At 31.0% G+C, this 16,487-nt stretch overlaps 1 protein-coding gene across 11 annotated transcripts in view; it reads right to left on the bottom strand.

Annotated features, from left to right (window-relative positions):
• Positions 1 to 16,487, bottom strand: part of elavl4 (ELAV like neuron-specific RNA binding protein 4) — a 342,263-nt gene that overhangs the window by 5,645 nt on the left and 320,131 nt on the right. For 9 of the 11 annotated variants that reach the window (XM_072914613.1, XM_061976099.2, XM_072914616.1 and 6 more), the window contains one exon: positions 13,336 to 13,374. The exons of the other annotated variants lie outside the window; for them this stretch is intronic. In XM_072914613.1, coding sequence (XP_072770714.1) covers positions 13,336 to 13,374 — 39 coding nt within the window. The remainder of the gene's footprint in view (positions 1 to 13,335; positions 13,375 to 16,487) is intronic. 11 annotated transcript variants of the gene reach the window in all.

The following is a 16,487-nucleotide window of genomic DNA, read 5'->3' as shown; positions in this document are numbered from 1 at the left end:
CTTGGCATTCTCTCCATGAGCTTCAAGCACACCTGTGAAGTGAACACCATTTCAGGTGACTACCTCTTGAAGCTCATGGGGAGAATGCCAAGAGTGTGCAAAGCAGTAATCAGAGTAAAGGGTGGCTATTTTGAAGAAACTAGAATATAAAACATGTTTTCAGTTATTTCACCTTTTTTTTTGTTAAGTACATAACTACACGTGTTCATTCATAGTTTTGATGCCTTCAGTGACAATCTACAATGTAAATAGTCATGAAAATAAAGAAAACACGTTGAATGAGAAGGTGTGTCCAAACCGTTGGCCTGTACTGTGTAATCATATATATATATATATATATATATATATATATATATATATATATATATATATATATATATATATATATATATATATATATAAATAACATATGAATTATGTATGCTCACTTACGTTTTCAAACCCCAAATTAGGGCTCTTGAAGGAAGTTTCCTTTAATAAACGATATCTATATATATCGGCATAGACACGTAATAGATTTCAATAAAAAAATGCGTTCGATAATTACTTTTTCTTCTTCGTCGGAAGAAACCGGAAGTTGCGAAGCAAGGCTGGTTGCATGAACAAAGGCACTCGCGCTCTGGTAACCGAGCAACGCAGCCAATCAGGTAACAGTATCAACGATCAGGTTTGGTTGCGCCATCTTGTTGTCTGATGGTCGATTCTTTGCGTGGCGTGGGAAGAAAAAGTAAAAACGGAAGACATTTTAATAAAACAGTATGGCGGGTTTTTGTTGTTTTTTCAAAACGGACCGGAGTCAGACCAAATGATGCGAGGAGCTCGCCCTCACCATGACCGGTAATACCGCACCACCTTTGCTGCGCTCACCCTTTAGAGCACAGCTGTAACTTCCTGACACTAAACCTGCAGGAAATAGTTCTTCTCAGGTTTGTCTATGTTTACATTTTCACACTTTGCACTATTTTGTTACTAAGCATTCCTTATATATTCCTTATTTCTTGTTTGTGTCATTTGAATTTACATAAAGTCACGTTTACACTTGTTTTAATCATTAAATCAATAATAAAATAATGGAAAATTAATGAAATATTGAAATAATGAATCACATGATTAAATAATTAAATACACATTTATGTATTTAATTACAATTAGTTATTATCTTTTTTTACCATTTGAGTCTCCAGAGAAAATAACTTGTTTTAATAATTAAATAAATCATTAAATACAAAATAATTTATTTAATAAAGAAATAAGTAATTAAATCATTAAATAAATAATTAATTAAACAATTGATCATCTCATTAAATATTGTAATAGTTGATTAAATTATTAAATGTACTTAAATAAATGAATAATAAACTAATATGTTAATATGTTTAATGACAACTATAATTCATTAATGACACATTCAACTAATCATTTGTAAGATATATTTATTTAATTAATTTAAAAGAATTCAAATCTCCATATGTAACACTCATAGAGTCACGTCTACACTTGTTTTAATAGGTAAATAAATTATTAAATCATGGAAAATTAATCCAGTATTGAAAACAATTAATACAATGATTAAATAATTAAATGTACTTGGATTAATTAATGACACTTTTAACAACACATTTATGTATTTAATTATTAAAATTAGTTTTGTCCTATTTGAACCGCCATGGAAAATAGCTTGTTTGAATAATTAAACACATCATTAAATACAAAATAGTTTATTAAATCATGGAATCATTAATTAATTAAGTGATTAAAAAACGAATATATATTGTAATAGTTATGTAAATAATTAAATGTACTTTAATAAATTAATGATAAACTAACAAGTTAATATGTTTAATGCCAACTATATTATATTAATGACACATTCAGGTAATAATTTTAAAATATATTTATTTAACTAATTTCATATCATTCGAATCTCCATATACAACACTTGTTTTAATAACATAATAACAATAATAAAATAAGTCATTATATCGTGATTTTTTAAAACTAATCATTAAAATAATCAAATGTAGTTGAAAAAATGAATGACACATTTGATAAAGTAGCAACACATTTTATAACACATTTATATATTTAATTACAAATAATTTTGTCCCATTTGAACCTGCACAGAAAATAACCCCCATATAGTCACGTGGAGACTCGTTTTGATGACTAAATCAGTCGTTCTAAAACAATAATTGAACAAATCATTAAATAATTGAATATATATTTGAGTGAATACGTGAATAATTCTTAAATATTGAAATCATTACTTGCGTTTTTAATTAATTAAATGGACTTAAATACATTAATGACAAATTTAATAACACATTTATGTATTTGAGTCCAATCATAATCAATTAATGACACATTTAGGTAATTATTTAAAGACATATTTAATTTGCCCTCCATAATTTTCATGATGAGGGCTCTGATAATGTAAAAAAACAAACAAATAATGAATGTTTTATATGCTTTAACTGTGAACATTTTCCATTAAAAAAATAATAATCCTACTTTGTGAAAGTCATTTACCACGGCCAATCAGACGCCATATTACTGTAGCGGAAGGCACCGTCGAGTAGATTTATGGTTGAAGGCGCCCTGTCACGGTTCTGCTGAAATAAATGCAGATGAAGGTTTTTTTTTTACTTCCACAGTTAAAATTGCAGAAAGTAGTTTTCGCAGAAGCCGACTGAATCTCATCTCGGTCGCTTTGTCGAGCTTCTTCTTTTTCTCATTTTTCAATCCCCAGTTGACTTCACTTAATTGCTTTTTTCCCTCCCCCCACGCTAAAGAAAAGTGTCGGTAAATGACACGAATCATTTCCTATGCCGTCTCTCTGCAAGAAACAAAGCGCCGCCATGACTTTCATTGAGATTTCCGCTTTGCCGCGGCTGCCCGACAAGGCGCCTCGCATCAAAAAGGAGGGTCGGAAGCGAAACGGAACGCGGGAAGCACTTTGCAGCCCGGCGGCTCGGTACGGTTGCATTTTCGGCCTCATGCCTGTGAGAATCCTGCGTGTGACTGAAGCATGAAGGAGTGGGACTATCCGGGACGAGCTGCGGTGTGCTCAAACAACCACCAGGTCGCGTTTAGAGCGGATAATACTGCATCATCTCTTTCGGACTCATTCACTCTTTAAAGGATGCACTATTCCACTCGTGGCGCTGATCGATCCCCGAACCCTTATCCGTATCCCTCCCGTGACTAAACATGAGCCGCAGTTCGACTCATGCAGGTTGTTTTTGTTGGTACACTTAATCCCGTTCTGATGGATCAAAACACTGCCGGTTGTACTAAACGCGTCGCTCGCTGTTTTAGCAACCGATAAACCAGTTTGACAGCTGATTGGTTTTGTAGTGGCAACTTTTAGACAAAACGCTCGGCGATTGAGCACGCCAGCATGGAGTGAAATTACTGCCAAAACACCACGATTTTTGAGTAAAAAAAACAATTTTCTTCAATTCAAAAATGAATCGCAAATTAAAAAAAACAATTACTGCAAGTACATAACAATTTGCAAGTAAAAAAAAAAAAGTTTGTAATAAAATCGATTTACAAGAATAAAAACAATTTTCTTCAATTAAACGGCAACGATTTTTGAGTAAAAAAAACTATTTTCTTCAATTAAAAAATGAATCGCAAATTTTTTTTCTGCAAGTACATAACAATTTATAAGTAAAACAAAAACATTTCTGCAAGAAAAATCGATTTACAAGAATAAAAACAATTTTCTTCAACTAAACACCAATGATTCTTGAGTAAAAAAACAATTTTCTTCAATTAAAAAATTAATCGCAATTTTTTTCTGCAAGTACATAACAATTTGCAAGTAAAAACAAAAAGTCATGCAAATAAAATCGATTTACAAGAATAAAAACAATTTTCTTCAATCAAACACCAATGATTTTTGAGTAAAAAAACTATTTTCTTCAATTAAAAAATGAATCGCAAGTGAATTTTTTTTCCTACAAATACATAACAATTTGCAAGTAAAAAAAAAAAGTTCTGCAAGTAAAATCGATTTACAACAATAAAAACAATTTTCTTCAATTAAACACCAACGATTTTTGAGTAAAAAAAAAAAATTCTTCAATTAAACACCAACGATTTTTGAGTAAAAACAACAATTTTCTTCAATTAAAAAATGAATCGCAAATAAATAAATAAAATTCTGCAAGTACATAACAATTTGCAAGTAAAAAAAAAGTTCTGCAAATAAAATCGATTTACAAGAATAAAAAAAAAAATCTTCAATTAAACAACGATTTTTGAGTAAAAAAAATGTTTTCTTCAATTAAACACCAACGATTTTTGAGTAAAAAAAAAAAGTTCTTCAATTAAAAAAATGAATCGCAAATAAAAAAAAATTCTGCAAGTACATAACAATTTGCAAGTAAAAAAAAGAAGTTCTGCAAGTAAAATCGATTTACAAGAATAAAAACAATTTTCTTCAATTAAACACCAACGATTTTTGAGTAAAAAAAAAACAATTCTTCAATTAAACACCAACGATTTTTGAGTAAAAACAACAATTTTCTTCAATTAAAAAATGAATCGCAAATGAATTTTTTTCTGCAAGTACATAACAATTTGCAAGTAAAAAGAAAAAAGTTCTGCGAGTAAAATCGATTTACAAGAGTAAAAACAATTTTCTTCAATTAAACACCAACGATTTTTGAGTAAAAGAAAAAGTTATTCAATTAAAAAATGAATCGCAAATTAAATTTTTTTTCTGCAAGTACATAACAATTTGCAAGTAAAAAAAAAGTTCTACAAGTAAAATCAATTTACAAGAATAAAAACACATTTCTTCAATTAAACACCAATGATTTTTGAGTAAAAAAAACAATTTTCTTTAATTAAAAAATGAATTGCAAATAAATTTTTTTTTTCTTCAAGTACATAACAATTTGCAAGTAAAAAAAAAAGTTCTGCAAGTAAAATCGATTTACAAGAATAAAAACTATTTTCTTCAACTAAACACCAACGATTTTTGAGTAAAAAAAACAATTTTCTTCAATTAAAAAATGAATCACAAATTTAAAAAAAATTCTGCAAGTACATAACAATTTGTAAGTAAAAAAAAAAAGTTCTGCAAGTAAAATCGATTTACAAGAATAAAAACAATTTTCTTCAATTAAACACCAACGATTTTTGAGTAAAAAAAACAATTTTCTTCAATTAAAAAATTAATCGCAAATTCATTTTTTTTCTGCAAGTAAATAACAATTTGCAAGTAAAAAAAAAACTTCTGCAAATAAAATCGATTTACAAGAATAAAAACAATTTTCTTCAATTAAACATCAACGATTTTTGAGTATAAAAATTGTTTTTCTTCAATTAAAAAATGAATCTCAAATTAAATTATTTTTTTCTACAAGTACATAACAATTTGCAAGTAAAAAAAAAAGTTCTGCAAATAAAATCGATTTACAAGAATACCATTTTTTTTCTTCAATTAAACACCAACGATCTTTGAGTAAAAAAAACAATTTTCTTCAATTAAATTAATTAATTAATCGCAAATAATAAAAACAATTCTGCAAGTACATAACAATTTGCAAGTAAAAAAAAAAAAAGTTCTGCAAGTAAAATCGATTTACAAGAATTAAAAAAAAATTATTCAATTAAACAACGATTTTTGAGTAAAAACTTTTTTTTCTTCAATTAAACACCAACGATTTTTGAGTAAAAAAAAAAAAAGTTCTTCAATTAAAAAAATGAATCGCAAATTAATTTTTTTTCTGCAAGTACATAACAATTTGCAAGTAAAAAAAAGAAGTTCTGCAAGTAAAATCGATTTACAAGAATAAAAACAATTTTCTTCAATTAAACACCAACGATTTTTGAGTAAAAAAAAAAAATTCTTCAATTAAACACCAACGATTTTTGAGTAAAAACAACAATTTTCTTCAATTAAAAAATGAATCGCAAATGAATTTTTTTCTGCAAGTACATAACAATTTGCAAGTAAAAAGAAAAAAGTTCTGTGAGTAAAATCGATTTACAAGAGTAAAAACAATTTTCTTCAATTAAACACCAACGATTTTTGAGTAAAAAAAAAAGTTATTCAATTAAAAAAATGAATCGCAAATTAATTTTTTTTTCTGCAAGTATATAACAATTTGCAAGTAAAAAAAAAAGTTCTACAAGTAAAATCAATTTACAAGAATAAAAACAAATTTCTTCAATTAAACACCAACGATTTTTGAGTAAAAAAAACAATTTTCTTCAATTAAAAAATGAAACGCAAATAAATTATTTTTTTCTTCAAGTACATAACAATTTGCAAGTAAAAAAAAAAAAAGTTCTGCAAGTAAAATCGATTTACAAGAATAAAAACTATTTTCTTCAACTAAACACCAACGATTTTTGAGTAAAAAAAACTATTTTCTTCAATTAAAAAATGAATCACAAATTGAAAAAAAATTCTGCAAGTACATAACAATTTGCAAGTAAAAAAAAAAAGTTCTGCAAGTAAAATCGATTTACAAGAATAAAAACAATTTTCTTCAATTAAACGCCAACGATTTTTGAGTAAAAAAAACAATTTTCTTCAATTAAAAAATGAATCGCAAATTCATTTTTTTTCTGCAAGTAAATAACAATTTGTAAGTAAAAAAAAAACTTCTGCAAATAAAATCGATTTACAAGAATAAAAACAATTTTCTTCAATTAAACATCAACGATTTTTGAGTATAAAAATTGTTTTTTCTTCAATTAAAAAATGAATCTCAAATTAAATTATTTTTTTCTACAAGTACATAACAATTTGCAAGTAAAAAAAAAAGTTCTGCACATAAAATCGATTTACAAGAATACAATTTTTTTTCTTCAATTAAACACCAACGATTTTTGAGTAAAAAAAACAATTTTCTTCAATTAAACACCAACGATTTATGAGTAAAAAAAAAACATTTTCTTCAATTAAATTAATTAATTAATCGCAAATAATAAAAAAAATTCTGCAAGTACATAACAATTTGCAAGTAAAAAAAAAAAAGTTCTGCAAGTAAAATCGATTTACAAGAATACAAAAAATGTCTTCAATTAAACAACGATTTTTGAGTAAAAAACAAAATGTTTTCAATTAAACACCAACGATTTTTGAGTAAATTTTTTTTTTCTTCAATTAAAAAATTAATTGCAAATTATTTTTTTTTTCTGCAAGTACATAACAATTTGCAAGTAAAAAAAAATGGTTCTGCAAGTAAAATCGACTTACAAGAATAAAAACAATTTTCTTCAATTAAACACCAACGATTTTTGAGTAAAATTTTCTTCAATGAAAAAATTAATCGCAAATTAAATGAGTTTTTCTGCATGTACATAACAATTTGCAAGTAACATTTTTTTTTCTGCCAGCAAAAAACGATTCACGAAAATATCAAAACTATTTTCTCCACTAAAAATACAATTTGCACGTAAAAAAACAATTTTCTGCAAGTAAAAAACGATTTCCAAGTAAAGAAAACCCCAAATTTCTTCAATTAAAAACGATTCGTCAGTAAAAAAAAAAAAATGCAAGTAAATCTTAAGCAAGTATAAAAACACATTTCTGCAAGTTAAAACTTTTGGCAGTAATATTCCACCATGCGCACGCAATTGCCACTTTACACCGTCACGTGGTGCTGCGGAGTCAATTTAAGGCTGTCAGAGCTACTGTTATTTGCGCATGGTGCCGTCCGCCAAAAATAACAAAGAAGAAGAAGCAGGGTGGTGAGTCAAATGGCGGAGAGAAGACGGCGCAAACTTACAGGTTGAGCTTGTTCCCCCTTTCTCACATTTGTGTGTAATTTTGGCAGTCATTTCACTCCACATGCTCGGCTCAATGAGTTGATTGAAAAGCTCCAGTAGGTTGACCAGTGCATGGCATGGAAACAGGAGTTCAGAACATTCCGTTAAGAGTTAAGCAACTTTGCCCGTCCCGAATTGCTGACGCGGCACGGTCTGGTCTAATCCATCACTGCTAACGAAGCTGCCTGTGTCGGCGTGTCAACAACAACAATGGTCGCCGGCACACTCCCGGCTATGCGACACCTACCATGTGTGGCGGCGAGGAAGGCAAAGGAGACATGACAGGACACATGAACAAAAGACGCATGGAGGGCAGCTGGAGCAGAGGCGGAGTTATCGGCGGTGAAACATTTCCTGTTTCCGGCAGGGATTCAGGTTCGCTCAGACGGATCGCTTGATACTTGGGAGGCCTTTCTCCCGTCATCAAGTGCACTTAGTGGGGCATCAAGTGCACACTGTGGCACTGACATTTCTTATTTTCTACTCCTACTTATATTCAATGACGTATCTCAAACGTATGTCCGATACGATACAGATTTTTGGAGGCGTGAGTATTGGCCAATACCGATGCTGATCCCATACGAAATCAGCAAAAATAATCATTTTTTACCTTGAAAATCATTTTTAACCTTGAAAAAAATTTTTTACCTTGAAAATTATTTTTTACCTTGAAAATCATTTTTTCCTTGAAAATCATTTTTTACCTTGAAAATCAATTTTTACATAGAAAAATTTTTTTTACCTTAAAAATTTTTTTTTACCTTGAAAATCATTTTTTACCTTGAAAATCATTTTTAACCTTGAAAAAAAAGTTTACCTTGAAAATCATCGTTTACCTTGAAAATCATTTTTTACCTTGAAAATCATTTTTTACTTTGAAAAAAAATGTTACCTTGAAAATCATCTTTTACCTTGAAAATCATTTTTTTTACCTTAAAAATCAATTTTTACCTTGAAAAAAAAAATTTACCTTGAAAATCATTTTTTACCTTGAAAAATATTTTTTACCTTGAAAATGTTTTTTTACCTCGAAAATCATTTTTTACCTTGAAAATCATTTTTAACTTTGAAAATCATTTTTAACCTTGAAAAAAAATTTTACCTTGAAAATTTTTTTTTTACCTTGAAAATCATTTTTTACCTTGAAAATCATTTTTTACTTTGAAAAAAAATGTTACCTTGAAACTCATTTTTTACCTTGAAAAAACAATTTTACCTTGAAATTTTTTTTTTACCTTGAACATTTTTTTTTACCTTGAAAATCACTTGTATTATTTTGCAGTGTGGAGTGTTAGAAAAAGATTTGATCAAGTGAAATTAGGAATAAGCAGTACGTTGAACGATGCGGACACGTTTGTTACTGTAACTTTTTAGCACGCGTTTGCTTTGGAAACGTGATTGTGTAAGCATTATGTAACTATAATTATTTGATACTTGTTTATATTGACAATTGTGCTAATTGTAGACATTTATCATGAATGCTTAGCTGTTGCGTAGCTGCTAGCTCCTAGTAGCCTATTTTTTTTGTAAATGACTAAAATACAAGAACATACCTTATTATTGTGTGCTTTTTGGAGGACTGCTAGCATCGAAAAAGTTCAGATACACACATGACTTAATTTTTTTAAATTTTGCTGATATCGGATCAATGTCTGATATCAATTACGGACGAGGACACCCATATCCTAGGGATGTGCCCGTTGGCCGGTGATCAGTTTCGGCTGATTTTTGAAAAACTAAACAAAAAACTAAAGCACGTAATCGCTACTGCCTATTGATGAATGCCTTTTAATGCCCCGCTGTCCGGCACTGTATTTAATTTTAATCCCCCTGCTGAAAGGCGACTAGCAGCTAATTGGAGTTGTGAGTATTGGCCAATACCGATGCTGATCCCATACGATATCAGCAATAATCATAAACACTTGTATTATTTTGCAGTGTGGACTGCTAGAAAAAGGTTGGATCAAGTGGAATTAGGAATAAGCAGTACGTTGAACGATGCGGACACGTTTGTTACTGGATACTTTTTAGCACGCGTTTGCCTTGGAAACGTGATTGTGTAAGCAATATGTAACTATAATTATTTGATACTTGTTTATATTGACAAATGTGCTAATTGTAGATGTTTATCATGAATGCTTAGCTGTTGCGTAGCTGCTAGCTCCTAGTAGCCTATTTTTATATAAATGACTAAAATACAAGAACATACCTTATTATTGTGTGCTTTTTGGAGGACACTTAGATGTGAACTTGACTGCTAGCATCGAAAAAGTTCAGATACTCACATGACTTAATTTTTTTTAATTTTGCTGATATCGGATCAATGTCTGATATCAATTACGGAAGAGGACACTCTTATCCTAGGGAAGTGCCGGTTGGCTAGTGATCAGTTTCGGTTGATTTTTGAAAAAAACCCCCAAAAACTAAAGCACGTAATCGCCACTGCCTATCGATGAATGCCTTTTAATGCCCCGCTGTCCGGCACTGTATTTAATTTTAATTCCCCTGCTGAAAGGCGACTCGCAGCTAATTGGAGTCGTGAGTATTGGCCAATACCGATGCTGATTCCATACGATAACAGCAAAAATCATAAAAACTTGTATTGTTTTGCAGTGTGGAGTGTTACAAAAAGATTTGATCAAGTGAAATTAGGAATAAGCAGTACGTTGAACGATGCGGACACGTTTGTTACTGGAAACCTTTTAGCACGCGTTTGCCTTGGAAACGTGATTGTGTAAGCATTATGTAACTATAATTATTTGATACTTGTTTATATTGACAATTGTGCTAATTGTAGACATTTATCATGAATGCTTAGCTGTTGCGTAGCTGCTAGCTCCTAGTAGCCTATTTTTTTTTGTAAATGACTAAAATACAAGAACATACCTTATTATTGTGTGCTTTTTGGAGGACATTTAGATGTGAACTTGACTGCTAGCATCGAAAAAGTTCAGATACTCACATGACTTATTTTTTTTATTTTGCTGATATCGGATAAATGTCTGATATCAATTACGGAAGAGGACACCCGTATCCTAGGGATGTGCCGGTTGGCCGGTGATCAGTTTCGGCTGTATTTTGAAAAAAAAACCAAACTAAAATACGTATACGCCATTGCCTATCGATGAATGCCTTTTAATGCCCCGCTGTCCGGCACTGTATTTAATTTGAACCCCCCTGCTGAAAGGCGACTAGCAGCTGTGTGTCTCCACTAAGTTAATCATAATCACCTCCATTACAGCAAATAGTCTGCATTTCTTAGTATCCTAGATATCATAATCAAGGACGACGCTAAACATGTTACACACCCATACCAAGCAGGAGCAGGCATGCTAATGGCTAAGCTAACGGCTAAGCTACCTTGAAACGTCACCAATAAATAAGTGATTAGTAAAGTTGGAAGCACTTTACGAAAGAAAGTAAACAGTTAATAACATACAATTAATAAGTAGATTAATACGAGTTAGAAGGAGGGTAATATTACAACTGTTGTTGTGTCAGCATTGTCCCAGACTTGTAAGATACATACATTGGTGGCGTCGACACCAAGGGTAATATGATTATATGATTGATACTTAAGTGATATTTTTTATTTATTTGTAGTTTTTGTTCATGTTCAGGGAATAATTCCCTGGACTTTGGGAGCAAAAACTAAAGGATTTCATTTAGTAGTTTTTGTTTACGTATCGTGCACTATTGACTTGCTCAAACACTTGTGTGTAATACAAAAAAACAATAAGGAACTTATGTGTTTCTAAGTTATCACAAAAACTTTGTCTTACATTAAGTGCCTGGTGAGAAGCAAAAGTTGTCTTTGGAACCTACCAAGAGTAAGGCTCGTAAAACTAGGTTGGGTAATCAAACAGAAATATATTGTCTGACCCAAGAACTACAAAAGCGAAGAGGAAGCAGGACCAGACTCCCCTCCAGGCGTCCTCTTTTTGAACCTCCTTTTTCAACTGTTTTACGAACCTCTCTCTGAACTCTTTTATGAACCTCTTCTTTGAACTGTTTTACGACCTTTTCCTGTGAACTGTTTACGACCCCCGTCCCTTAGAAGCAGCTGTTGTCATGTGGTCAGAGAAAGTCCAAATAAAGGGTGAAGGCGTACAATCTTTTGGCAGAGCGTGCTGAGACACTGTACCAGAGTACAGTGTGTCCAGGCGTCTCTCATTCAATTGAGCCAAATTTAAATTCTGTCTCTGTTTATACATCTCAGCGTGAAATATTTTCTTACTTGACTAATGATACCTGTTAGCATGCTAGCTTTTTTTTTTTTTTTTTTTTAGACAATTTTGTTATTATATTTATTTTGTACTTTTTATTTTATTGTTAGCATTTATTTATTTTGGTACTTGATGCATGCTAATGTTAGCATTTATTTATTGTATTTATTTATTTTATTGTTAGCATTTATTTATTTATTTATTTAGGTACTTGATGCATGTTATGTTAGCATTTATTTATTTTATTGTTAGCATTTATTTATTTTGGTATTTGATGCATGCTAATATTAGCATTTATTTATTTATTTTATTGTTAGCATTTATTTATTTATTTATTTTGGTACTTGATGCATGCTAATGTTAGCATTTATTTATTTTATTTATTTATTTTATTTATTGCTAGCATTTAGTTATTTATTTATTTTGGTACTTGATGCATGCTAATGTTAGCATTTATTTATTTTATTTATTAATTTTATTGTTAGCCTTTATTTATTTATTTTGGTACTTGATGCATGCTAATTTTAGCATTTAATTATTTTATTTATTTTATTGTTAGCATTGATTTATTTATTTATTTTGGTACTTGATGCATGCTAATGTTAGTATTCATATATTCTATTTATTTATTTTATTGTTAGCATTTATTTATTTATTTATTTTGGTACTTGATGCATGCTAATGTTAGCAGTTATTTACTGTTTAATTCTTTGCTTCTTGTCTTGTTTAATAGATGTCATCAGTGTTTGAACCTGACAGAGCTAGTTTAAATATTGCGTTGATATTGTTAGACGGTCAATAGCACTCACCATTGAAACCCGTACTTATATTTTACATGTGATTGGTATCGGCATTGGTATTGGCCGATATCACTCATGGATGATCGGTATCGGAATCGGCAGCAAAAAAAACCAACCTTATTTATATTATATGTTTTTTTCCCCCCGGTGCGACAAGGCTGTGGAACCTGAATCCCCAATAAAACAAAGAAAAAACGAACACCTAGAAATCAAAGAAGTGGAGAATAAATCCATTCTGTGGACAGAAAGAAGCCAAACAACCATCCAAACAACACCAGCACGCGTCATAATCAGCAAAACAAAGCAAATCCATCACCACTTAAAACAAACACAAACACTTCTTTGCTATATTTCTTAAGTGGTTGCTGTTGAAACAAGCTGACAAAAAGAAAAACAATACATTAAAAAAAAAGAAGACTTTTAAGAGTTGCGGAACTGAAAGTGACAAGGCAAAGAACAAGAATTAACTCAAAATGTAAATATATATATGTATATATCTGGCATGGAATTACCTCTTCACGCCATAGGCCATATTAAGCAAATTGTCCAGCCTGTAAGAGAAGGAGGGTTCTGGGGTTAATGGCGGGCCAGATGGTTGACTTGCTCAATGGAACTCAACTTCTTGTGTTAGACTTCGCCCATTACACCGAGGAGCCCTCAAGCAGCGGAAGAACCAAAACACCACCGACACATCAAGTGCTTCGTATCAAAAAAAGGAGTGCACGGGCGGCAGTCATGTGACCAGGAACTGGTATATGAGGAGAAGGCGGGATCAAACGGTCTGATGGAGGGTTCTGTCGGTGTAATGGCTCGGCGAGTGAGGGATGAAAATGTTCCAGGTAAACAGGTGTGTGTGTGTTCTTGTATTTCCACCCTTCTTGGGACATCAACAAGGAAAAGTAGCTTCCATATGAGGACCGTTGAACAAGTGATGACATAAATCATGGTCCCAATACAGAAAACCATAGCATCTGATAGAGAGCCAAATACTAGAGTCCGTGAACATTGCTCCAAAGTCAGGATTTTTGGTTGATTTAATGTGCATACAAAAGTAAACAGTAAAATTATGACTTTTGTCCATAATTTTGCCAAGTATATTTCCGATTATTATTATAATATTGCCAAAATTTGAAAGTTCCCTTATAAAATTGTGACTAGTCGAGTAAAATTACGACTCTTTTCATAAAATTGCCAGAATGTTCAGCTTTTCTTGTAAAATCGCGACTGTTATTGAGTAAAACTCCAACTTTTATCATAATATTGCACAGATGTTCAGTTTTTCTTGTGAAATTTTGACTTTGAGTTGAGTAAAATTACGACTTTTATTGTAATACTGTCAAAGTTCTAAGTTTTTCTTGTGAAATTGTGACCTTTTTCTTGTGAAATTCCAACTCATTTTTGACAAGCTTTTACATATTTGCATAGTATGTATATATTATTAATGTTGCAAATACACATCTTTATATATCTAGAAAGGGTGGTCCTAAAGTGGTAGGCATTTTCCAGAGGTCTCAAGAGGGTAACAAATACAATAATGCGTGTGTGTGTGTGTGTGTGTGTGTGTGTATGTTCTTGTATTTTCATTGGGACATCAACAAGGAAAAGTACTGTCCATATGAGGACCGGTGAACAAGTTAAGACATAAATCATGGCCCCAATACAGAAAACCATCACATCTAATAGAGAGCCAAATACTAGAGTCCGTGAACATTGCTCCAAAGTCAGGATTTTTGGTTGATTTAATGTGCATACAAAAGTAAACAGTAAAATTATGACTTTTGTCCATAATTTTGCCAAGTATATTTCCGATTATTATTATAATATTGCCAAAATTTGAAAGTTCCCTTATAAAATTGTGACTTTGTCGAGTAAAATTACGACTCTTTTCATAAAATTGCCAAAATGTTCAGCTTTTCTTGTAAAATCGCGACTGTTATTGAGTAAAACTCCAACTTTTATCATAATATTGCACAAATGTTCAGTTTTTCTTGTAAAATTTTGACTTTGAGTTGAGTAATATTACGACTTTTTATTGTAATACTGCCAGAGTTTGTCTTGTGAAATTGTGACCTTTTTCTTGTGAAATTCCAACTAATTTTTGACAAGCTTTTTTATATTTGCATAGTATGTACATATTATTAATGTTGTAAATACACATCTTTATATATCTAGAAAGGGTTGTCCTGAAGAGGTAGGTATTTTTAGGAGGTCTCGAGAAGGTACAAATACAAAAATATGTGTGTGTGTTCTTGTATTTTTACCCTTCTTGGGACATCAACAAGGAAAAGTACCTTCCATATGAGGACCGGTGAACAAGTGATGACATAAATCATGGTCCCAATACAGAAAACCATAGCATCTGATAGAGAGCCAAATACTAGAGTCCGTGAACATTGCTCCAAAGTCAGGATTTTTGGTTGATTTAATGTGCATACAAAAGTAAACAGTAAAATTATGACTTTTGTCCATAATTTTGCCAAGTATATTTCCGATTATTATTATAATATTGCCAAAATTTGAAAGTTCCCTTATAAAATTGTGACTAGTCGAGTAAAATTACGACTCTTTTCATAAAATTGCCAAAATGTTCAGCTTTTCTTGTAAAATCGCGACTGCTATTAAGTAAAACTCCAACTTTTATCATAATATTGCACAAATGTTCAGTTTTTCTTGTAGGATTTTGACTTGCGTTGAGTAAAATTACGACTTTTTATTGTAATACTGCCAAAGTTTGTCTTGTGAAATTGTGACCTTTTTCTTGTGAAATTCCAACTAATTGTTGACAAGCTTTTTTATATTTGCATAGTATGTACATATTATTAATGTTGTAAATACACATCTTTATATATCTAGAAAGGGTTGTCCTGAAGAGGTAGGCATTTTTAGGAGGTCTCAAGAAGGTACAAATACAAGAATATGTGTGTGTGTGTGTGTGTTCTTGTATTTTTACCCTTCTTGGGACATCAACAAGGAAAAGTACCTTCCATATGAGGACCGGTGAACAAGTGATGACATAAATCATGGTCCCAATACAGAAAACCATAGCATCTAATAGAGAGCCAAATAATAGAGTCCGTGAACATTGCTCCAAAGTCAGGATTTTTGGTTGATTTAATGTGCATACAAAAGTAAACAGTAAAATTATGACTTTTGTCCATAATTTTGCCAAGTATAATTCCGATTATTATTATAATATTGCCAAAATTTGAAAGTTCCCTTATAAAATTGTGACTTTGTCGAGTAAAATTACGACTCTTTTCATAAAATTGCCAAAATGTTCAGCTTTGCTTGTAAAATCGCGACTGTTATTGAGTAAAATTCAAACTTTTATCATAATATTGCACAGATGTTCAGTTTTTCTTGTAAAATTTTGACTTTGAGTTGAGTAAAATTACGACTTTTTATTGTAATACTGCCAAAGTTTTTCTTGTGAAATTGTGACCTTTTTCTTGTGAAATTCCAACTAATTTTTGACAAGCTTTTTTATATTTGCATAGTATGTACATATTAATGTTGTAAATACACATCTTTACATATCTAGAAAGGGTGGTCCTGAAGAGGTAGGCATTTTCCAGAGGTCTCAAGAGGGTAACAAATACAATAATGCGTGTGTGTGTGTGTGTGTGTGTGTGTGTGTGTGTGTGTGTGTGTGTTCTTGTATTTT

The sequence above is a fragment of the Nerophis lumbriciformis genome, linkage group LG14 (genome assembly GCF_033978685.3).
Source record: "Nerophis lumbriciformis linkage group LG14, RoL_Nlum_v2.1, whole genome shotgun sequence".
Lineage (NCBI taxonomy): Eukaryota > Metazoa > Chordata > Actinopteri > Syngnathiformes > Syngnathidae > Nerophis > Nerophis lumbriciformis.
The sequence above is the reverse complement of the archived record's forward strand: the minus strand, read 5'-3'. Positions and strand labels throughout refer to the sequence as shown.